General features: G+C 45.3%; 1 protein-coding gene and 1 pseudogene across 2 annotated transcripts in view; one reads left to right on the top strand and one right to left on the bottom strand.

Moving 5' to 3' along the window:
• LOC111549957 overlaps positions 1–15,917 on the bottom strand; it is an 18,604-nt pseudogene extending 2,687 nt beyond the window's left edge.
• Positions 15,918–19,863: 3,946 nt separating this feature from the next.
• MCM10 (minichromosome maintenance 10 replication initiation factor) overlaps positions 19,864–24,373 on the top strand; it is a 51,792-nt gene continuing 47,282 nt past the window's right edge. Inside the window, exons 1-2 of one of the 2 annotated variants that reach the window (XM_023223311.2) lie at positions 19,864–19,916; positions 22,743–22,827. In XM_023223311.2, coding sequence (XP_023079079.1) covers positions 22,821–22,827 — 7 coding nt within the window. In that variant the 5' untranslated portion in view covers positions 19,864–19,916; positions 22,743–22,820. The remainder of the gene's footprint in view (positions 19,917–22,742; positions 22,828–24,373) is intronic. The other variant, XM_023223312.2, reaches the window with a different exon arrangement.

The raw sequence follows: 24,373 nt of genomic DNA, 5'->3' as shown, positions 1-24,373 counted from the left end.
TCCTTCCTTCCTTCCTTCCTTCCTTCCTTCCTTCCTTCCTTCCTTCCCTCCTTCCTTCCTTCCTCTCTCTTTCTTTCTTTTTTTTTTCTTTAGCAGGATAAATGTTCAACTTTAACTGGAAATGAAAAGGAGATGACTTTTAGTCTGATACTTATAATGCAATATTATTTGCAATTCTGTATAAATAAGATTTCAGAAACTTCGATTTCAAATCCCAGTTAAAGAAAGGAAAATTACGGAAAGGAACTGCAGTTCCAAATTTTTCCTTTCAGGACAGTCAATAAAATTAGCTTTTTGTTTAACTAAAAGTAAGATTTCAACTATCTAACTATATCAGAAAAACCTGTGTTTGATTTTGGGTAGTCAAGCCAAAATTCCTTGCAAATCATCCACATGCACCTTCATCTCTTTCCACTACTTTTCCTCTTTTGTCTCTCTTCCTGCATCTACTGAAACTGTAGGCCAGGTGCGGTGGCTCACACCTGTAATCCCAGCACTTTGGGAGGCTGAGGTGGGTGGATCACCTGAGGTCAGGGGTTCGAGACCAGCCTGGCCAACATGGTGAAACCCCGTCTTGACTAAAAATGCGAAAATTAGCCGAGCGTGGTGGCATGCACCTGGAATCCCAGCTGTTTAGGAGACTGGCTGAGGCAGGTGAATCGCTTGAACTTAGGAGATGGAGGTGCAATGAGCCGAGATCGTGCCACTGCACTCCAGCTTGGGTGACAGAGCAAAACTCTGTCTCAAAAAAAAAAAAAAAGAAAAGAAAAAGAAACTAATTACTGAGGCACACGCTAGTTCTGTCAATTCCTTTTCATTTGGCTTTCTGGACGAAGATAGGAGCTGGAAGAAGACAGGTTAGGAGCTGGAAGAAGTCTTTATCTAATATATTTCTGGTTTTGCTTGACCCGAAGATGTTTTTGCAAGGCGAGGAGATGCCACTGGTTCTGGCTTTGGTTCTACTTGCTGGTTGAGGCTTCTTCTGTTCAGCTGTGTGACATATCTGCATTTGAGAAAGCTAAAGTGCTGAAATGTAATCCGCTTCTTATTGGCATTCCTAAAAGCATGCCTGAACTTGTGAAGGGATTCCTGCATGGCTCTTCTTTCAAGATACCAGACACATCCTCCTACCTAACCTGTCAGGAGGCGTGAGGAGAGCATGTGAAGGGATATAGCCGTAACACAAGAGACTGGCCACTCCTCAGATCCCCATGTCCCTCTGTCCTCACTGGCTGTTGGGTGCCACCATCTTCCTTCCCTACCCCTGTCCATGCTGTATTCTTGAAGTCTTATTAAATGGGAGCAATAGAAAGATTGGGAACTAGGAAATATGAATGAGCCAATGAAAATTTAACTGAGTTACAGCCAGGCACAGTGGCTTATGCCTGTAATCCCAGCACTTTGGGAGGTGGAGGCAGGTGGATCACTTGAAGTCAGGTGTTTGAGTTGAGCCTGGCCAACATGGTGAAACCCTGTCTCTACTAAAAATACAAAAATTAGCCAGGTATGCTGGTGCACACTTGTAATCCCAGCTACGTGGGAGGCTGAGGTGGGAGAATCACTTGAACCCAGGAGGTGGAGGTTTCAGTGAGCTGAGAGCCAAGATTGCATCACTGCATTCCAGCCTGGGTGACAGAGTGAGACTCTGTCTCAAAAAAAAAAAAAAAAAGGAAGCAAAAAAAAATTTAACACAATTATTTTAAAATATTATCTTAAACTTTTATATTTGAAAATAACTTTGACTCAGTCTGAGTGAGGAGCTGAGAAGTCATCATTCCTGTTCTCACAGCAAGAAAAAGGCTGAACAAATTGCATATCAACAACTCTTTTTAAAGTCTGTCAGTGAATTGAGTTTGCAGGGCAAACTACTGTCCCCAAAACTGGAAAGACAGGATAATACAGAGAGTTGCAGGATTACCAGATCCGAAGCTCAGAAGCAGAAACCCCCACTGGAGCCAGTGTCGTGGCAGAAAAACTTAAGCTAGCTTAATTGGTGAATGGCTGGAAGTTCCGTGTGGACAAGCTTGAGAGTTAGAAACTCCTGGAGGGCCAAGTCTTAGAACTCTTACACTTTTGTGATTTTTACCTCCAGGAGTCTTGCCAGATTCTCAAGTGAAGACTGGAGAAAAATTCCCTCATGCATCTGGGTGGGAGTAGCCATTTGGAAATATGGCAGAGCATTCTGTTCTTCTTAAAAAGGCCTAGTGTTGTGAGAAATTGTTTTATCACACCCTGTTGACCTGGAGGAAGGGAAATAGCCAACCCAGCCCTGCATAGGCTTCCTCCTCTCACCTAAGAGGGAGTGGGGAGAAACCTAAGATGTACTGTTGAAGGTCACAGCCTAGAGGCACAGGCTCACTGAAAGACTGAGACCTTCTTATCATGGGATTGTAGAATGTTTCTCCTCCCCTCTGCATTACCACCACATCAGTAGGGCTCCTGTATAATAACAGAGGGTAACAAATGAAAAAACTGTGTGTCTCAGATCTTATTTAAGAAGATATCTGTATGGAAACCCAAAGCAACAAGGGAGACAAAAACAGTAACTTCAGAGGAAATTTTAGCCTCTGATACTTGTGGAAAAAGCAAATAGTAAACACATCCTAACTCCTGGTCAAATAAATGTAAAACCTCACACTAAGGGCCTATTTACTTACATTCCTTTTAACCAGTGTATCTTGCCAGGCGTTCAACAAATATTGTAAGGCATCATAAAGACGAAAACACCCCACACCACTTGAAAAGACAGACCAAACATCAGAACCAGGCTCAGTTATGACAGCTATGAGACTGGGCATTTAAAATAACTATGATTTATACTCTAAGGGTTCTAATGGGAAAAGTGTTTAAAATGCAAGGAAAGATGGGTAATGTAAGGCAGAGATGGAAATTTTAAGAAAGGATAAAAAAGAAATACTAGAAATCAAAACATTGATGGAAATGAAGAGTGCTTCTGATGCACTCATCAATAGACTGGACGTGGCCAAGGAAAGAATCAGTGAGCTTGAAGAAATGTCAGTAGAAACTTCTAAAACTGAAATGCACAGAGAAGAATGAATGAAAAGAGCAGAATATTCAGGAACCATGGGTTCATTATAAAAGTTATGCATATAATGGAAATACCAGAAGGAGAAGAAAACAAAGTATTTGAAGTAATAATGGCTGAGAATTTTTGAAAATTAATGACAGACACCAATCCACAGATCCAGGAAGCTCAGAGAATACCAAGCATGATAAATACAAAACAAAATCTATACCTAGGCATATCATATTCAAACTATAGAAAAGCAAAGACAGAAAATCTTGAAAGAAGCCAGAGAGGGGAAAAAGCCTTACCTGTAGAGAGGAGTGAGAATAAGAACCATCAGACCTCTGTCCAGAAACCACGCAAGCAAGAAGAGAATAAAGTGAAATAAATGTTGAGCGAGAACAACCATCAATTTAGAATTCTCTATATATGGACATTATCCTTCAAAGGTGATGGAGAAATAGACTTTTTCAAACAGTAATTAAGAGGATTTGGTGCCATTAGTTCTTCCCTTCCAAGAAATGTTAAAAGAAGTTCTTCAGAGCGAAGGAAACTGATATATATTAGTATAATTTATATGCTAAGAGAGGAGAGAAAATTACATAAAATGGTCAGTTGAAACCATAAAAGGCAGAAATACAGTGGAAGACAAAAAAAGATTAAAGGCAACAAATAGAAAATAAATATGGTAAACATTATTCTAGTTATATTAATAGTAACTTTAAACATTAGTAGTCTAAAGATACCAATTTTAAAAGAGACTGTTAGAGTGGATTTAAAAAAAAAAAAAAAAAGACTAGGCCAGGCACAGGGGCTTACGCCTGTAATCCCAACACTTTGGGAGGCCGAGGCAGGTGGATCACGAGGTCTGGAGTTCAAGACCAGCCTGGCCAACATAGTGAAACCCTGTCTCTACTAAAAATACAAAAATTAGCCAGGCATGGTGGTGCACACCTGCAGTCTCAGCTACTGGGGAGACTGAGGCAGGAGAATCACTTGAACTTGGGAGGCGGAGGTTGTGGTGAGCTAAGACCATGCCACTGTACTCCAGCCTGGGCAACAGAGTGGGACTCCATCTCAAAAAAAAAAACAAGACCAAATTATAAGTCATTGACAAGAAACTCACTTTTAATATAAAGACACATATAGATTAAAAAGATGGAGAAAGATACATTATACTAACACTAATCAAAACAAACCTGGAGTAGATACATTAATTTCAGACAAGCCTCAGAGCAAAGAAAATTACCAAGGATAAAGAGGGACATCACATAATGATAAAGAGGTCAATTCTCCAAGAAGACACAACGATCCTGAATGTGTTTGCACCTAACAATGGAATGTCAAGACACATGAGGCAAGAACTGTAAGGAAAAATAGATGAATTCACTAGCATATTTGGTATTGCGGACTGAAATGTGTCCCCCAGAATTAATATGTTGAAGCCCTAACCCCCAGTGTGGTGATATTTGGAGATGAGACATTTAAGAGTTAATTCTGTTTAGATAAGGTCGTGAGGGTGGGGCCTTGATGATGGAATTAGTGCCTTTACAGGAAGACACACCAGAGAGCCCTCCCTTCCTCCCTCTCTGTGTGCACGCACCAAGGAAAAGCCATGTGAGGACACAGCAAGAAACAACTATCTGCAACCCAAGGAAAGAGCCCTCACCAGACTCTGACCCTGCCCACACCCCGACCTCTGACATCTAGTCTCCAGAGATGTGAAAAATCTGTTTGAACCACCCAGACTATGGTATTTTGTTATGGCAGTTTGAGAAGACTGACAGTCAGAAGCTTTAAAACCCCTCTGTAATTCACAGATACAGGAGATGGAAAACTAACAAGGACAGAGTTGAACTGAACAACACTGTCATAGTTTGTGTTTCTATAAAGGAATGTGTGCGGTTGGGTCATTTATAAAGAAAAGAGGTTTATTTGGCTCACATTTCTGCAGACTGTAGAAGCATGGCATTAGCATCCGCTTTTTTTTTTTTTTTTTAAACAAGGAGTCTTGCTCTGTCGCCAAGGCTGGAGTACAGTGGTGTGATCTCGGCTCACTGAAACCTCCACCTCCCGGGTTCAAGCAATTCTCCTGCCTCAGCCTACCAAGTAGCTGGCATTACAGGCGCATGCCACCACACCTGGCTAATTTTTATGTTTTTAGTAGAGATGGGGTTTCACCATGGGTGGTCCCAAACTCCTGATCTCAGGTGATCCACCTACCTCGGCCTCCTAAAGTGCTGGGATTACAGACGTGAGCCACTGCACCCGGCTAGCATCTGCTTCTATGAGGACCTCAGGCTGCTTCCTCATGGCAGAAGGCAAAGGGAAGCAGGCATTGCATAGCGAGAGGAAGGAAGAGAGAGAAGGGAGGTAGGTGCCAGGCTCTTTTTAACAATCGGTTTTCCCAGAAACTATTAGAGTCAGAACTCATTACCATGAGGATGGCACCAAGCCATTAATGAGGGATCCACCCCCATAACTCAGACACCACCACTAGGACCCACCTCCAAACTAGGGATCAAACTTCAACATGAAATTTAGAGGGGACAGGTATCCAAACTATATTAAACACCATCAGTCTACTAGATGTAATTGACACCTATAGAATACTTCATACTCTACATATAGCAGAATTTACATTCTTCTCATGCTCATACAGAATATTCACCAAGATAGGCCACATTCTGGGCCCATAAAATGCAGCTTAACAAATTTAAAACAATGGAAATCAAAGTATGCTGTCACATCAAAATGTAATTAAATGAGAAATCAATAACAGAAAGAGAGCTGGAAACTCCAAAAATACATGGAGATTAAACAATACACCTACAGGCCGGGCATGGTGGCTCATGCCCACAATCCTTAGCACTTTGGGAGGCCGAGCAGGCAGATTGCCTGAATTCAGGAGTCTGAGACCAGCCTGGACAACACAGTAAAACCCCATCTCTACTAAAATACAAAGAAATTAGCTGGGTGTGGCAGTATGCTCCTATAGCCCCAGCTGCTTGGGAGACTGAGGCAGGAGAATTGCTTGAACCTGGGAAGCAGAAGTTGCAATGAGCCAAGATTGCACCAATGCACTCCAGCCTGGGCAACAGAGCGAGACTCCGTCTCAAAAAAAAAAAAAAAAAAAAAAAAAGTACACCTACAAGCAATACATGGTTTAAGGAAGAAGTCTCAAGCAATATTTTAAGCTAAATGAAATATAACCTATTAAAATTTGTGGGATTCAGAGAAAACAGTGTTTTGAGGGAAATTTGTAGCATTGAATATATATGTAGAAAAGAAGAAAGACTAAAATCAGTAATAGAAGCTGCTGCCTAGGAAACTAGGAAAGGAGCAAAGTACAAAATAAGCAGAAGAAAAAAATAATAAAAATTAGAGCATAAATTAATGAAACAAACCAGGAAATCAACAGAGAAAACAGAGGTTGGTGGTTTGAAATAATCAATAAAATTGATGAACTTCTAGCCAGGTTAACTAAGAAAAAGAGACAAGATACAAATTATCAATACCAGTATACCAACAATGAATCATTGCCCCTGGAGATATAAAACATAGTACTACTTGCATTAGTACCCAAAAATGGAATACTTTGGTATTCCAGAGTATTCATTTAAGATCTGTATGAGGAAAACTACAAAACTGATTAAATGAAAGGCAAATTAATAAAAGGTAAGCCGGGTGCAGTGGTTCACACCTGTAATCCCAGCACTTTGGGAGGCCGAGGTGGGCAGATCACCTGAGGTCGGGAGTTCGAGACCAGCCTGACCAACATGGAGAAACCCCCTCTCTACTAAAAATTCAAAATTAGCCGAGCGTGGTGGCGCATGCCTGTAATCCCAACTACTTGGGAGGCTGAGGCAGGAGAATTGCTTGAATCGGGGTGGTGGAGGTTGCAGTGAGCCGAAATTGCACCATTGTACTCCAACCTGGGCAATAAGAGCAAAACTCTGTCTCACAAAAATAGAATAAAATAAGTAAATAAATAAATAGGAAAAGCATACAAATTTATTTAGCCATGCATGTGGAGAGAATCACAGAGTGATTACCCAGTATCCCAGTGGGGCCCAAATACTTACATAACCTCATGCCAGAAGGGAGGTGGGGCTGGGGAATATGGGTAATTCTGTTGGGTAGTAATTGATTACTAGGGAGGATGAATGGATACTTAGTGGGGGACAGAGACTGACTTGTAAATGTTTCTCTCTGGAAAATGAATGAGCCTGAGAGACATTTTGTAAAAAGGTTGGGCCAAGTCTGTTTACATTCTTGATTTTCATTGTCTATTGCAGGAATGATATAACATGGGAGAAAAAAACCATTGTTCTTCTTGGTGGATCTGTCAGGTCTTCGTGTGGCTAGGAGAAAAGTCTCTTCCAAGTCCTGTCGATCTGTAAGGGCTTTTAATTCAAAATGTTCATTATGCCAAGGAGTCGTATTTTGGGGTGGAATTCCTTGCACTTTTTAAAATGCAGATTGCTAAGTGAAAGAAGCCATTCTGAAACAGTATGATTTCTGTATGATTCCAACCATCTGACAATGCAAAAAGCAAAACTATGGAGATGGTAGTGGTTGCCAAGAATTATGGGGAGGGAAGCATGAAGAGTTAGAGTACGGGAGACTTTCAGGGCAGTGAAACTACACTGTAGGAGACTGTAATGGTGGATGCCATTGTCAAAACCCATAGAACTGTACAGCATAAAGAGTGAACCCTAATGAACTGTGGACTGTCATTAATAATAATGTATCGATATTGATTTATCAGTTGTAACAAATGTCCCACACTAATGCAAGATGTTAGTAAGAAGGGAAACTGTGTGTGTGTGGAAGGGGATATTTGGAGACTCTCTGTTCCTTCCTGCTGATTTCTCTGTAATCCTGAAGCTGCTCTAAAAAAAATTAAGTCTATTATTTTTTTAAATGGAAAAAACTTTGAACTGTAAGATTATTTAAAACAAACATACCTAAAATTTATGTTTGCATCAGAAAATCAAGGCTGTTGTAAAGATTGGTTAACACTTCCGTGTGACCCATAAGGAAAGGGCTAACTTGGATTATTTTTAAGGAAACATTAAATGTATTATGCCATCATTAATTCAGTGGGGGAAAATGGGTATGACACCTAGTTGCAGCTTTTATTTATTTATTTATTTTTATTTTTATTTTTATTTTTTTTGAGACAGAGTCTTTCTCTGTTGCCCAAGCTGGAGTGCAATGGCATGATCTTGGCTCACTGCAACCTCCGCCTGCCAAGTTCAAGCAACTCTCCTGCCTCAGCCTCCTGAGTAGCTGGGATTATAGACATCTGCCACCACACCCAGCTAATTTTTTTTTTAATGTTATTATTATTATTTTTTGAGACGGAGTCTGTCTCTGTCTCCCAGGTTGGAGTGCAGTGGTGTGATCTCGGCTCACTGCAACCTCCACCTTCCGGGTTCAAGCAATTCTCTTGCCTCAGCCTTCTGAGTAGCTAGGATTATAGGCATGCACCACCACGCCCGGCTTTTGTTTTGTTTTGTTTTGTTTTGTATTTTTAGTAGAGACGGAGTTTCACCATGTTAGCCAGGATGGTCTCAATCTCCTGACCTTGTGATCTGCTCACTTCGGCCTCCCAAAGTGCTGGGGTTACAGGTGTGAGCCGCCGTGCCCGGCCACGCCCAGCTAATTTTTGTATTTTTAGTAGAGACAGGGTTTCACCATGTTGGTCAGGCTGGTCTCGAACTCTTGACCTCAGGTGATCCACCTGCCTCGGCCTCCCAAAGTGCTGGGTTTACAGGCATGAGCCACTGCGCCTGGCCTAGTTGCAGCTTTTAAGTCATAAACCAAAAATAAAATACTAAGCCCCCCAACTAGCTGAATGGAGCCTCCTCTTGGCCAACTGGATTCCAAAGTAAACCTGAAAACCTCGTTGAGGCCATGATGGGAAGCAGAGCTCTTATGACCGATGAAACAGACTCTTTATAGCAATAAGATACAAGATTCCAACCTGAATCTAGTATGGCATCACATGACAGCAGGCCTAGACAGAAACTTAAGTATTTTACCCGAAACTATATTTCTTTGACATATTTTGAAGTGGTCCTGCAAAGCTGTCTCTTGTGGGGCAATTTATATTCTGTAGACAATCCCCTTCCCTTTCCAGGTCTTTTTCTGATCCAGAACAGATTAACTGAGAGTCTGGCCTTTTAAAGATCTGAGTAGGAAACATGTACCATCTCTTGCCTCTGAGGGTGGCCAGACTCTTTATTGGCTTCCCTTTGCAAAACATCAGTCAAGGTAACTAGACGGAAGTAACCTCCAGGTTAGCTGAAGAGCAATAGACATCTATTTGGGCAACAAAGACAATATTCTGTTATGAAAATTAAAGAGGTTGGGTTTTCTTCTTTCTCAAGAAGGCCACTTATCTCTAAGCAGAGTTACAGGTCTTTGTCCAGTCAGCTGGACAAATTCAAATTTGGGATAAAACTCTAGAGAGTTCTGCACCATCCGGCATGGAAGATGTGAAGTCAGACGTAAACAGGGGCCTATGGAAGATGGTGGTGGTGGGGTGGGTTGCGAAAACCAGGCTATTACTTGCTCCCAGTGGGACTGACTCTGAATAGCATTGCCTCCTGCTGGGCCTAAGGATGGAATCATTGTTTTAACAATCTGGTGCATTAGCTAAGGAAACACACTCAAAGGTACTCTGCAGTGTCTACTTGGAGAACTCAACTACGTTCTCTCTTTTTTTGAGATGGAATTTCGCCCTTACTGCCTAAGCTGGAGTGCAATGGCACGGTCTCAGTTCCCGGGTCAAGTGATTCTCCTGCCTCAGCCTCCCAAGTAGCTGGGACTACAGGCGCACACCACCACGTCCGACTAATTTTTTGTATTTTTAGTAGAAATGGGGTTTCACCATGCTCACCAGACTGGTCTTGAACTCCTCACCTCAGGTGATCCTTCTGCCTCGGCCTTCCAAAGTGCTGGGATTACAGGCGTGAGCCACTGCACCAGCCTCAACTATGTTCTCTAAACCCACACCCCAGACCTACATTTGAAACCCAGATCCCCCTGGCTTCAGTCATAAACCTGAAGGAGAAAATCTCCATGCCACGGCCTGGGACTGAACCCATCATCCCCGTCTGGTCCACAGTAAGCTCCTCTTTCAGACTCCTCATCTATTTCCATGGTTCTGCCAGTCTCCTGGGCATTGCCAACCTGGCCACTGTCCTCTCCTTTTCCTACCCAAGGTAACTTTCCTTTGGTCAGTTACCAAAGCAGATAGGCTTTCCTGCGATACATTTTCCATTTGTCCCTTCCTTTCTCTGTCTCCAGTCTGTTGTGTTTTCAGTTCCTGAGCACCTGCCTTTGTTAGCTTAATCTCCCAAAACAGTGCCTGATGGAGCAATGAGAACATAAATTAACACACATTTAATGCTTACAGGTGCCAGGCACACTATTGCATACTTCCAAATTTTTCTCATCTAATCCTCATGATGGCCTATGAAATAACTATTACTGTCCCCATTAGGCAGATGAATAAGTGGACACTTTGGGAGGTTAAGTAGCTTACCCAAGGTTGCGCATCCCTACTGTACATGGCAGTTAAAAATGTGCAGTCTTGGCTGGGCGTGGTGGCTCATGCCCGTAATCCCAGCACTTTGGGAGGCCGAGCCAGGCAGATCACTTGAGCCCTGGAAGTTGAGACCAGCCTGTCCAACACAGTGAAACCGCGTATCTACTAAAAAATACAAAAGTTAGCTGGACATGGTGGTGCACACCTGTAATCCCAGCTACTTGGGAGGCTGAGGTAGGAGAATGGCTTGAACCCAGGAGGCAGAGGTTGCAGTGAGCCAAGATGGTGTTGTTGCACTGCAGCCTGGGTGACAGAGTGAGACTGCCTCAAAAAAAAAAGTGCAGTCTCGGACCAGGTGCCAGTAGCTCACACCTGTAATCCCAGCACTTCGGGAGCCTGAGGCAGGAGGATTGCTTGAACCCAGGAGTTCAAGACAAGCCTGGGCAACATAGAGAGACTTCAACATAAGGAGATACATTTCCAGCTGTGTGAAAATGTACTGGAAATTCTCATTTGATCTTCCCCAAAACCCTCAAATCCAGGTATTGCTGTCATCAGCTCAGTGGAAAAACAGCTCCCAGATGCTTAGTGACTTGTCCAGGAGCAAATATGCTTTTCAGTTCTTTCTTTCTATTGGCACCTATTGTGTGCCAGGCACTGTTGGCAAGACAGAAGACAGGGGAAGAGAGAGAGGAAGAGGAGCAAGACGTGGTTCACTTTCCTGCAGGTGCCCATGTTATAGAGGGAAGAAGCAGAAGTCGTGAAGAATTAGGGTGCGTTGTGGAAAGGTCTGTGTGCAAGCTACTTATGTGCCAGCTCTGTGTGCAAGCTCTAGAACTCTAGGAAGTAGGAAATGCTTCGCCCAGGGGATCCAGGAGAGCTTTGCAAAGGAAGGGAAGCCCCAGTGGAGCTTAGCTGGGAGAGGAGGAGTCGACAGGTCATTGGGAGTTGGCCCCATGGTTGAAGGCATTCCGGGCAGATGGATTGGCAAGTACAAAGGCTCTGATGCATGCTAGAGCCTAGAATATTTGAGGAAGAGGGAATAGTTCAGTGTGGCTGGAAGAAAGACTCATTCAGGGGGAAAGACAAGAGTTGAGGTTAGTGGAAAAGCAGGAAGGAATCAGGTCTGTAAAGAAAGATCTTCAATGGTGAGAAGTTTGGAATTGATAGGACCTGAGGTTATTAGCAGATTTATTTTATTTTACTGAGACAGGGTCTCACTCTGTCACCCAGGCTGGAATGTAACGGTGTGATCTCAGCTCACTGCAGCCTCTACCTCCCAGCCGCAAGCCATCCTCCCACCTCAGTCTCTCGAGTAGCTGGGACTATAGACGCTTGCCACCGCACCTGACTAATTTTTGTAATTTTTGTACAGATGGGGTTTCTCCATGTTGCCCAGGCCGGTCTTGAACTCCTGGGCTCAAGTTATCCACTTGCCTTTGCCACCCAAAGTGCTGGGATTACAGGCGTGAGCCACCACACCGGGCCTATTAACAGATTTTAAACAGAGAAAGGCCAGGCCAAGATTTTGTTGTTAGTGGAGGCAACAAGAGAAGTGGATTGAAGGTGGGTGAGATTGGAAACAGACCAGTTAGAAGTAAAAAGGAGAGAGATGACAAGAGCCTAAAGAGGCTTAGGCCCTTATCTCTGGAACCCATCCACCCATAGCAAGCATGGCGCGATCTCAGCTCACTGCTGCCTCCACCTCTGAGGCAAACAATTCTCCTGCCTCAGCCTCCTGAGTAGCTGGGACTACAGGCACCCGCCACCACGCCTGGCTAATTTTTGTATTTTTAGTAGAAATGGGGTTTTGCCATAGCAAGGATGTAGATGAGTAGATGGGTTCCAGAGGAAAGAGACACAGTCTGTGAGGCGGGATAATTGGATGCAGGGATGAGGAATTTCCCCATATTGGCAGAGGTGACAAGGAGAGGGGCTTAGCAATATAAGCCAGAGGCATTTGGGGGAAGGAGGCCTGAAGCCAACTCACCTTCTCCCCACTCCTGCCTGTTTCACTGTCTTGCTCTGCACCATGTTTCCAAGGCCCTCCTGGTGATTCTGGTGTACTCTGAAGTTGTATGAACCACCGCTATATATACAGCGACGAAACCTTCCAAAGGCAGAGCATGTAATGCAGGGTCCCACCCCAGAGTCAGTGCTTCCGAGGCTCTGGAATGAGGCCCAGCATGTGAGTTCTAACAGGTTCCCGGGTGACACTGCTGCTGCTGACCCAGAGACCAGGCTCCAGGATGCACCACTGTCCTGCTGCAGTGACGTTTGCCATGTCCTTCCTAAAATTCTCCTTCCCCGGTGTCCTGTACCATCATTTTCCCACAGGCCCACCCCTTTACACTGGAAAAGCCCCGGGGCAAGAATACAGACATAGGCCCACATCCTCTATGTGTAAAATTTGTAAGTTTATAGGTAAAACTAACAATCTCCTTGGAGTTTCACACTGTACCATAACAGCTTAAGGGGAAGTGGGCCCCGGCCCTGCAAACCCTTCTTCTCTTCCTACCAGTGTCAAAGGCATGTGAAACAGCAACTCCATCTTGAATGGGAGCTGGGTACAATAAGGCTGAGACCTAGTGGGCTGCATTCCCAGATGGTGAAAGCATTCTAAGTCACAGGGTGAGATGGGAGGTCAGCACAAGATACAGGTCACAAAGACCTTACTGATCAAACAGGTTGCAGTAAAGAAGCCAGCCAAAACCCACCAAAACCAAGATGGCAACAAGAGTGACCTCTGGTCGTCCTCACTGCTACAGTACCACTGGCACCAGGACAGTTTACAAATGCCGTGGCAACATCAGGAAGTTACCCTATATGGTCTAAAAAGGGGAGACATGAATTATCCAGTCCTTATTCAGTATATCATCAATAAATAACCATAAAAATCAGCAGTCAGCAGGCTTCGGGACTGCTCTGTCTATGGAATATCCATTCTTTTCATTTTTGAGACAGCGTCTTGCTCTGTTGCCCTGGCTGGAGTGCAGTGGCACGATCTTGGCTCACTGGAACCTCTGCCTACCGAGTTCAAGCGATTCTCCTGCCTCAACCTCCCGAGTAGCTGGGATTATAGGCACCCGCCACCGCGCCTGGCTAATTTTTGTATTTTTAGTAGAGATGGGGTTTCACCACCTTGGCAAGGCTGTTCTTGAACTTCTAACCTCGTGATCCGCCCGCCTTGGACTCCCAAAGTGCTGGGATTACAGGCGTGAGCCACGGCGCCCTGCCTATTCCTTTGTTTTCTTAATAAACTTGCTTTCACTTTACTCTGAGGACTCACCTGAATTATTTCTTGTGTGAGATCCAAGAACCATCTCTTGGGGTCTGGATTGGGACCCCTTTCCTGTAACACCAGGACTGAGTTCTGTGCGGCCTTTGCTGGCCTCTCTCCCAATTGTAGGGATACCCCAGACTGCTGTCCAAGCTCCCTTCCCTCACTCAACCCTCCAACCACACAGAATGGCCACTCCTTGGAATGACAACCAGAGAGAGAGGCCCACACAGGTCTCTGAAGCAGGCTCAGGGCTGTCTGGGTAAAACATCCCAGTGTCCCAGGACCTAGAGCTTTGACCACATGGAGCTGCCCAGGATTCAGATGGATACATCCCCTTGGCCCTGGGACTGGTCATCCCAAGGGGAGGGGTGCAGCTGGAAGAGGAGGAGAGCTGGGCCCTGCAAAGGGCAGGCCCAGGCCAGGATGCCCTCTTGCCTCAGGCTAGGGCCAGTTCTGCTTTCTGATCTACCCTGACTGCTCCCACTTGATTCCTGTCTTTGGCTTCTCTTCTTTGCGTCAGCTGCTTAACCCTCAAATGTTTGTGCTCCCCAGGGTTCTGGCGTTTTGCACCAGAGGTTCTTAATTTGGAGAGGTGTCTGTAGATGGGCTTCAGGAGAACACCCGTATCCCTTGAAAGGGTGTACACAAACTTGAGTGTGTGAGTGTGCATTTTTCTGGGAGGAAAAAACCCCCATCACTTTCATTTTATATATATGTATTTTTTTTGTAGTATTGAATGCTTGATTTTAATAGTAAATAAAGAACCGCATTGATACTGATGCTCAATCTGTCTCAGATGTCATACCTGAAGGTTCAAAAAAACTGACCCTGTAACATCCCAAACACTGAAATCATAGACTGTTCTAGTTGTGTTTTCAGTTTGGAAGATAAATACGTAATTCTAGAAATCAAAATTAAAAACCAGAACTTCATACCTTGTGCAAGCATGTTAAATTCCAACAACGGTGCTATGTGGTAAAGCTCCATGGCTGCTTCTGCCCTGGTCATGTTTGACTTCTCTGCAACAAGAGCCTGAACTTCACTGAGGCTCCCCACAGAGGGGCTATAGTGCAAAACAGAGAGGTCCACCGTGTCGGTATACATACAGTGTAATACCACTTTTGCATTTTTTTTTTGGTATAATGGACTCATCTAATATAATTCTTGTGGGAGTCCTCAAAGTTCTGTCTGTGATTTCTTCAACAGTTCGTATTCTCCTTTGTAATAAATTTTGAAAAAATGGGGACCATGCAGAAATAACAGCCTTGTGGGCTTTGAGCTCTTCATCTAAACAGTTCTGATTTCCACCAAAAGCTTCAACCAGTTCAGAGTCTGAAGAAAAACTAAGGACGACATCATAATAACACATGTAATCAAAGAGTCCATGCATATCAGGGAATTCTTCACTAAGCTGAACAAGGATAACGACATTTTGAAACCCTGAGTCCTCCATTCCAAACTCTCCTGTGTAAAGGTGGTGTAAGAAAGCAGAAAACATGGGCATATCAATACCAGATGTATTGATGTCCATTATTATCTCTGCCCCATACTCCGGTGAGGAGGAAAGCAGTGTTTTAAAAAAAAATGGACACCTTGCTGCCAAAATGGCACAATGAACAGGATAACAAGTTTCTTGAAATATGAAATGTACATCGGTACGATACTTGTACTCATAAAGATCAGCCATATCGTTCTGCAATGTCTGGGCAATGCTGACGTTCCCTCATATTCCTCCACTAAAGCATTGACATCTCTAACATCTCACCCAGAGAGGAGTTCTCCATCTGCTTGGCATGATCGGCAGACCTATTAGATTTCCGACGCTTAATTAATGTGGCAGGGCCAGAAGTCCTCTTTTTTTTTTTTTTTTTTTTTTTTTTGTCTTGTGGTTTCTCATTGCCATGGTCAAGGCTATACAATTTGGGTTTGCAACCACAGCCTTGCTGAGAAAAGGATGACGTCCCTATCAAAGTCTACTGGGCCTGTGAATTTTCCCCTACCCTCGGGGAACATGAATGAAGATAATGAGATGCATTAGCGCCCATTTTCCTCAGTCACTCAGGCATTCCGTCTGCGGGTTCTCCAGAATATAATCCCAGAGGCCGTTAGGAAGCTTCAACCCTGGATCCAGGTGCCTCTTTTCGTTCATTTCTATGAGAACAGGGCCATTAGACTTTACTTCAGTGCATACCACTGGGAGTGTGAAAGACCGTGGGCAGCCAGACACACGGACTGTACATTCTGTAAGAACTACACAGCAAGGATCCTAAAGGGTTTATTATACAGTCTGCCCTTCGTGTTCCGTGGGTTCAACCAACCCGGAGGCTCCTCCCGCCGCTGCTGCTGCTGCCGCAGGGACCGCTGCCGTCGCCTCGGCCGCCTCCGCCACCAGCACCGCGGTCGGCACCCGCGCCAGCACCCCGCGCCATCCTCCTCCCACCGCCGCCGCCGCCCTCTCCTCTCCTGTCAGTAGCTAAGGGACTGCTCCAGGTTTCCCTCGCCGCTGTTTTGATTCCTAGAGGGAGCAGGAGGGACTCGGCTTGGCCTCTTTTTTTGTTTGTTTTTTGTTTTTTTTGAGACAGAGTTTTGCTCTTGTTGCCTAGGCTGGAGTGCAATGGCCAATCTCGGCTCACTGCAACCTCCGACCCCCTGGTTCAAGCGATTCTTCTGCCTTAGCCTCCCGAGTAGCTGGGATAACAGGCATGCACCACTACGTCTGGCTCATTTTTGTATTTTTTAGTAGAGATGGGGGTTTCACCATGTTGGCCAGGCTGGTCTCGAACTCCTGACCTCAGGTGATCTGCCCGCTTCGGCCTCCCAAAGTTCTGGGATTACAGACATGAGCCACCGTGCCCTGCCCACTTTTACTATATTAGAGGGCTCTATGATAAACACCCTCTACCGCCCAAAAAAAGGTTAAGGACCACTGCAATATGGGCTCTTTGCTTTAGATTTCATTTTAGATAGATGTTGATGACTGTCAGAGCTGTTCTTTTTTGGCCTTCGTTTGTATTCTAAGGAGAGTACAGACCTCTCCTTAGAACCCCAGATCTGGAGATCAAGCTGGGGGTTGGCTACCGTGCCTTTCTCATTCTGAAATAGAAAACTAAATCTATCTTCTCCCCTAACCCTGTTCCGTTTTTCCTGTGTCTCCTACTCAGTGCGCAACCTCAAAAAGTACCCTATTGTATAAATCAGAAACAGTCATCCTAAACCTGTCTCCCCATTCCCTCTCTGCTCCCTTCTAATTTCTCCACATTCAATAGATGTTTTTAAAATATAAACTCAAGATTTTATTGTCTTCATAATAAAAGAAAACATGACACTTAGGACTGGATCACTTGGCCATTTCTCTTCTTATCTCCTCCCAGTTTAAAATGTTTGCATCTTTTAATACCCGGCATTCTCTTAAAGCTGCAGCTGGGCTCAACGCACTCAAGCCTTAGCACAGTCTTCTGTAGTTAGCCCACGATGGCCACTCTGCTTCCTGTCATAACACCGCTTTTCCTGGGCATACAGAGAATCCTTGTCCTTCGTGAACTGTGTCACTTTGTGGGGTTGGTGCTTGCCACGCTTCTTATAGAAAGTCCAGCGGGTTTTGGCCGGGCGCGGTGGCTCAAGCCTGTAATCCCAGCGCTTTGGGAGGCCGAGACGGGCGGATCACGAGGTCAGGAGATCGAGACCATCCTGGCTAACACGGTGAAACCCCGTCTCTACTAAAAAATACAAAAAACTAGCCCGGCGTGATGGCGGGCGCCTGTAGTCCCAGCTACTCGGGAGGCTGAGGCAGGAGGATGGCGTGAACCCGGGAGGCGGAGCTTGCAGTGAGCTGAGATCCGGCCACTGCACTCCAGCCTGGGCGACAGAGCCAGACTCCGTCTCAAAAAAAAAAAAAAAGAAAGAAAGAAAAAGAAAGTCCAGAGGATTTTAGGAACGTTCATAATGTTTGTGTGAGCGCTATTGGCGCGGAAAAGCCACATTCAATGGATTTTAAAAAATCTCTTTGCCTAATTGTTTCTCAAAATCACCTCCTGGCCGGGCGCGGTGGCTCAAGCCTGTAATCCCAGCACTTTGGGAGGCCGAGACGGGTGGATCACGAGGTCAGGAGTTCGAGACCATCCTGGCTAACACGGTGAAACCCCATCTCTACTAAAAATACAAAAAACTAGCCGGGCGAGGTGGCGGGCGCCTGTAGTCCCAGCTACTCAGGAGGCTGAGGCAGGAGAATGGCGTGAACTCGGGAGGCGGAGCTTGCAGTGAGCTGAGATCCGGCCACTGCACTCCAGCCTGGGCAACAGAGCGAGACTCCGTCTCAAAAAAAAAAAAAAAAAAATCACCTCCACTTCTTTTCTCAACGTCACCACTATACTAATTCCAATAAGAAGTGCTTGATTTCTCATATAAGGAAGGTTTGCGGGTTTAGATTGGTTCTGTTTCTGACTCCTTACATGGAACTGGATGCACAGAGGACCTGGAAAGTCAAGGTGAAGAAAAGAACTTCGGAGTACTGATAGAATTGGTCAAGGAATTTCTGCATAATGGCTAAGAATAAATCTATGACGAAGCTTTTTAAAAATAACTAGATGTAGTGATGCATTTAAACACACTTTTTCAACTTGATTGCTAGAGTTCCTGTATTACTATGAATTTTTAACACTAGCAGCTCTCAGAAATGGTTTTATTCCTATTCCTGAGCCAATATAGGTTTAAATAATATAGGCATAAATAATAGGGCTGCGCTCATAAATGGAGCAGTAATACTCCATGAGGACACAGGAAAAAAGTCAAAGTAGATTCCATCAGGACCTGTTTATCTTCAGTCTTCCTAAAGTCGATTCTTTTTTTTTTTTGAGAGACGGAGTCTCGCTCTGCCGCCCAGGCTGGAGTGCAGTGGCCGGATCTCAGCTCACTACAAGGTCCGCCTCCCGGGTTCCCGCCATTCTCCTGCCTCAGCCTCCCGAGTAGCTGGGACTACAGGCGCCGCCATCACGCCCGGCTAGTTTTTTGTATTTTTAGTAGAGACGGGGGGTTTCACCATGTAGACCAGGATGGTCTCGATCTCCTGACCTCGTGATCCGCCCGTCTCGGCCTCCCAAAGTGCTGGGATTACAGGCTTGAGCCACCGCGCCCGGCCCCTAAAGTCGATTCTAATTGTTCTGACAATGAAAGTAGATAGTGGATAGAGATACGATCTTATACCAAAAGGATTATTAGTGGAGGAACTGCAGTGCCTGAATAGTGTCTGCAAGGAGAAAAGGGGGGGGGGGGGGGTGGGCGGAGACTGAAAGTGGTCATTTGGTCCGTCAAAGTCTCTTCTGCTATGAATCCCTTGAAATTATGTAAAAGCCAAATGTTATTCTGCATTTAGAAACTATGTTCTTCTTCTTATATACAAACACTATTTTTTAGAATGTAAATACATAAAGAGGTCTGAATTTTACTGCAAAAAATTCTGTGAAAGGTATGGTCTGCTGATAAGTTCTCTTCAGCCCTGACGCCCCTTAGAAGTCCCAAAAATCTATGGACCAGGAATTACTGGGGAAATGGTGGTTTCAGTGTAAAAGATGTCATCTACCCTTTCCCTCACTGCACAGATGGTGAAGGGGAAATTGAGAGAGATAAGTCACTTCCCCAAGGTCAGACAGGGTAAAAGTGGACCGGATCTGTTTGGTCCTGAGCCCAAACATTTCGAATGGACACAAGGCTGACAAAGGAACAGTCGGTTCGTCAGGAGTCGGACCTGTGGCCCACAGGAAAAATACTGGGTGGGACGACTTAAACTTCCAGGCACCAGGGGGCGCCAGATACTCTATTTTACCTAAAAGAGTCTGGCTTCTACCGACAGGAAGTTCCCTTGCCCCCAACAAAGAGGGCGCCCAATGACGTAAACCAATCCGATTGCCCTGCGCGAGGGCCTGGGGTTCGCTGACGTAGCCAATCAGTGCGGTCCCACAGCCGCGTGCGTGTGACGTCAAGGCAGGGGCGGAATCCGGTTGGAATTTTGGCGGGTTAGTCTGTGTACCAAGAAGGCCTCCGGGTACCGGGTGAGGAGCGCCGGCCCCAGGCATGCGGGTGATCCTTGGGCCGCGGGGCCGGGGCTGCCTCGCACGTCTGTGCGCGGGTTGCAAGGGATCTGAGGGCGAGAGGCGCGGGGTCTTGGGAGCTCGGGGGGCGCGATCTGGATTTGGCGGCAGCTCGGGACCGCGCGGGGCTGGCATGGCCGGGCCGGGGGCTGGGAGTTGCCGGCCGTCTACTAAGGAACCGGGTTCTTCTTTTTAAAAGCAACCTTTTAAGTGCTTGCCAAGTGCCTGCCGCCTGGGCTTTCTTTTATTCATTCGTTCATTCATTCATTCATTCATTCATTCATTTCTCGTATTCATGATTTGCTAATGATTGTTGAATGCGGATGGTGTGCAGGGCTGGGATCACATTTCCGCTGCCTTCACGGCGCTTACAGTTTAAAGGGACGAGCAGGCAATAAACAAATGCACGACAGTGGACGACTCAGGGTCGTCCAGAAAGTCTCAGAAAGATGAATAAGTGGAGACCGAAGGGCGAGAAGGACCTGGGGGGAGCTTTCTTCCAACAAAGCCTGAGACCTCAAAGCAACTTAGTGTGTTCCAGAAAGTGGAAGCGGGCTGGCCCGGCTGGAGCATTGTTTTGGGTGTCTGGGTGGGTAGAATTGGACGTGGTGGATTGTGGAAAAGGTGAGGGAGTAGAAAGCTTGGAAAGGGAGAGAGAATATGAATCATTGCCTCGCAGGCTTTGCAGATTTTGTTCTAAGGGCAATGGAAAATCATTAAAGAATTTCAACGAAGGGACCCCCCATGAACTGATTTATGTTCCTAAAAGGTTACTAAGGAAAGGGAAGGTTACTGTGGCTGTTGTATGGAGAATAGATTGCAGGGGGACAAAGAGACCAGCATAGAAAGCTAACACAGTCATCGGGTGAAAGCTTGATGGTAGCTTGGCCTATGGTTCTGGCAGTGAAGTTGGAGAGAAGTGGTAGATTTGAGCAGTGTTTTGGAGATGGAACCACAGTACTTGTCAGTGGCCCTGGATTTGAGGGCGAGGGAGGGTGCACGGTTTCATTTTGGGGGAAGGCGAGGCAGGTTATATAGACTTGAACAAGACAGTTTGCTCCTAACCCTCAGGAAGCTTACTGTCCAATAGATTCCCCAGTAGATAGCCCAGTGTGTGGCACATGAGGGGGCCGTGGAAATGTTTGTTGAATGAATTTTTTAAAAGCGACCAGCCGTGGTGGCTCACGCCTGTAATCCCAGCACTTTGGGAGGCCCAGGCGGGCGAATCACAGAGACCAGTCTGGCCAAGGCGGTGAAACCCTGTCTCTACTAAAAATACAAAAAATTAGCTGGGTGTACTGGCTGGCGCCTGTAATCCCAGCTACCGGGGAGGCTGAGGCAGGAGAATCACTTGAACTCGGGAGGCGGAGCTTGCAGTGAGCCGAGATCGCGCCACTGCACTCCAGCCTGGGCGACAGCGTGAGACTACATCTCAAAAAAAAAAAAAAAAAAAGCCCGCGCACGGTGGCTCACGCCTATTATCCTAGCACTCTGGGAGGCCGAGGCGGGCGGATCACAAGTTCAGGAGATCGAGATTATCCTGGCTAACACGGTGAAACCCCGTCTCTACTAAAAATAGAAAAAATTAGCCGGGTGTGGTGGCCGGCGCCTGTAGTCCCGGCTACTCGGGAGGCTGAGGCAGGAGAATGGCCTGAACCCGGGAGGCGGAGTTTGCAGTGAGCCAAGATTGCGCTATTGCCCTCCAGCCTGGGTGACAGAGACTCTGTCTCAAAAAAAAAAAAAAAAAAAAATTGCCTTTGGGAGGTCAAGGCAGCCGAATCACTTGACGTCAGGAGTTCAAGACCAGCCTGGGCAACATGGCAAAACCCTGTAAACTAAAAAATTAGCCAGGTGTGGTAGCACACACTTGTAATCCCAGCAACTTGGGAGGCTGAGGCAGGAGAATCACTGGAGCCTGAAAGGCGGAGGTTGTAGTGAGCTGATGGCACCACTGCACTCCAGCCCCAGTGACAGAGCAAGATCCTGTCTAAAAAAAAGAAAAGAAAGCACCGTAATCACTGTAATTAGTTCTTTGACATTGAACTTGCCAAAGAGCACATGTAAGTTAAATAAGAGCCTAGAAAAATTTATACTTTTTTTCTTGCAGTTTAAAAAATCATCTTAAATGAAAAGAGAAGTGCACAGAGTGATACAACTTTGTCTTAATTAGCTATGCTGTTTGTCTGTGCTTTGCTGACAGTATTGAATCAAAATCATGATTGTCACTAAGGCTGCAACTAAGCAGAATCACACAGTAAGCTGCCGTGGATAATGGAGATGTCAGGTGTGTTACGGTGAATAAAATGAGAGAATAGTCTAATTTAGATCGACCCCAATAATTCGTGTGTGTGTGTGTGTGTCATTTTTTAAAAAGAGACCAGGTCTTGCTATGTGACCAGGCAGGTCTCAAACTTCTGGCCTCAAGTGATGCGCCCATCTTAGCTTCCCAAAGTGCTGGTATTACAGGCATTGAGCCACCGTGCCCAGCCAACCTCAATAGTTCTTCCTCATAATTTATCTCATCCATGTAATCCAGTGTGATATAAACTGCTCAGCATCTCAATGAATTTCTGTAACCTAAGTTTAAAGACAAGTAAAAGTGAGCTGGTTACATCCAGCGAGGGAGATGGCATTGGCGGTGTGGAGGAGGCGAGAAGTGGTCAGATTCTGGATGAATTCTGAGGTTAGAGCCCAGAGGAGTGGTAGGATTCTGGGTTTGGTGGAGGTGTGCATTGTGAGCGAAAGAGAAGAATTGAAAGTGACGTTTCTAATGTTGATTTCACACAGCCAAGATTCTACATTGCTCATCTCCTGGGCACCTGAGCCTCCTTTGAAGTTTCCTGTCACAACTGTCCTCTTGACAGCATGGATGGTAAGGCCTGGCAATTTTCTGTTTCTCTGTTTCAAGGAAAACTACCCTTTTGTCCATGGACTTGTTATTTGTTCTACTTGTGTAATGGTGAAAACGCTTCCCAGCCCTCAGGTATTGTCTTAGAGGTTCTGAAGCAATCTCACATCTCACAGAGGTCACTGAATGTTACTTGCTTTTATCAGATGAGATTTCTTCTGGCAACAGTGATTGTCTTTCATAATCACAATAGCTGGTAGGTGTACAGTGGGCCAGGCACTGCTCCAAGATTCTTATGGAAATTAACTGATTCAGTCCTCAGGCAAACATATTTTATAGGCAGGAAAACAGGGATGTTTAGTAACTTGTCACAGTTCAAGCTGGCAGAGCAGGGCTTTAAACCAGGTGGTCTGACTTCAGAATTTACATTTGATAATGAAATCTGTTGAAGCGATTTTACTGTAGCTCTGACTTAAGTTTTTATTAATATAATCCTTTCTAATTTTGTTCATTTTGCAAGGGATGTATACAAAATGTTTACCTAGAAAAGAGATGTTGCACTAATTAGCAATCATCTAAAATGATTGTGCTGGGCCGGGTGCAGTGGCTCACACTTATAATCTCAGCACTTTGGGAGGCCGGGCGGGAGGATTGCTTGAGCCCAGGAGTTCAAGACCAGCCTGGGCAATAGAGTGAGACCTCATTTCTATTTTTAAAAAATTAAAATGATTGTGCTGGTTGTGAAGAGATCTAGTTGCATAATCGAACTCATAATCTGAAACTGGATTTTTTTAAAAAAATTCAAACGTATTACACTTTGCCCTTTTAAAAAAAACTTGAAACTCCTCACACTGTGATGCACAGTGGCCCCCCGTTGCCCCTGAGAGATGTGTTTCAACACTCCCAGCGGATGCCTGAAACCGAGGATGGTACGAAACCCTAGGCATGCTGCGTTTTCTCCCGTACATACATACCTGTGATAAAGTATAATTTATGAATTAGGCCATAACAATAACTAATAAAATGGAACCATTATGACAATATACTGTAATAACAGTTGTGTGAATGTGGTCTCTCTCTAAAGCATCTATTGCACTCTCAAAATACCCATTGTACTGTCCTCAACCACAGTGACCATGGAAAATCAAAACCACAGAAAATAAACCCGCAGATAAGGGGTTATTCCTTATGTGAAACTCATTGCCCAATGGTATGGTAGTTTCCTGTTTTTTAAAATCGGCAAATTGCCTACAAGGCAGGTTATATAATACAAAGCATCACTTTTTGCTATGAGATTGACATGAAAATAAGAGGTGAATGGATACATGTTCTCTAAGAAATCATGATCTCGGCCGGGTGCGGTGGCTCAAGCCTGTAATCCCAGCACTTTGGGAGGCCGAGACGGGCGGATCACAAGGTCAGGAGATCGAGACCATCCCGGCCAACACGGTGAAACCCCGTTTCTACTAAAAAATACAAAAAACTAGCCGGGTGAGGTGGCGGGCGCCTGTAGTCCCAGCTACTCTGGAGGCTGAGGCGGGAGAATGGCGTAAACCCGGGAGGCAGAGCT

The sequence above is a fragment of the Piliocolobus tephrosceles genome, chromosome 9, assembly GCF_002776525.5.
Source record: "Piliocolobus tephrosceles isolate RC106 chromosome 9, ASM277652v3, whole genome shotgun sequence".
NCBI lineage: Eukaryota > Metazoa > Chordata > Mammalia > Primates > Cercopithecidae > Piliocolobus > Piliocolobus tephrosceles.
This window is presented reverse-complemented; position numbering and strand designations above follow the sequence as displayed.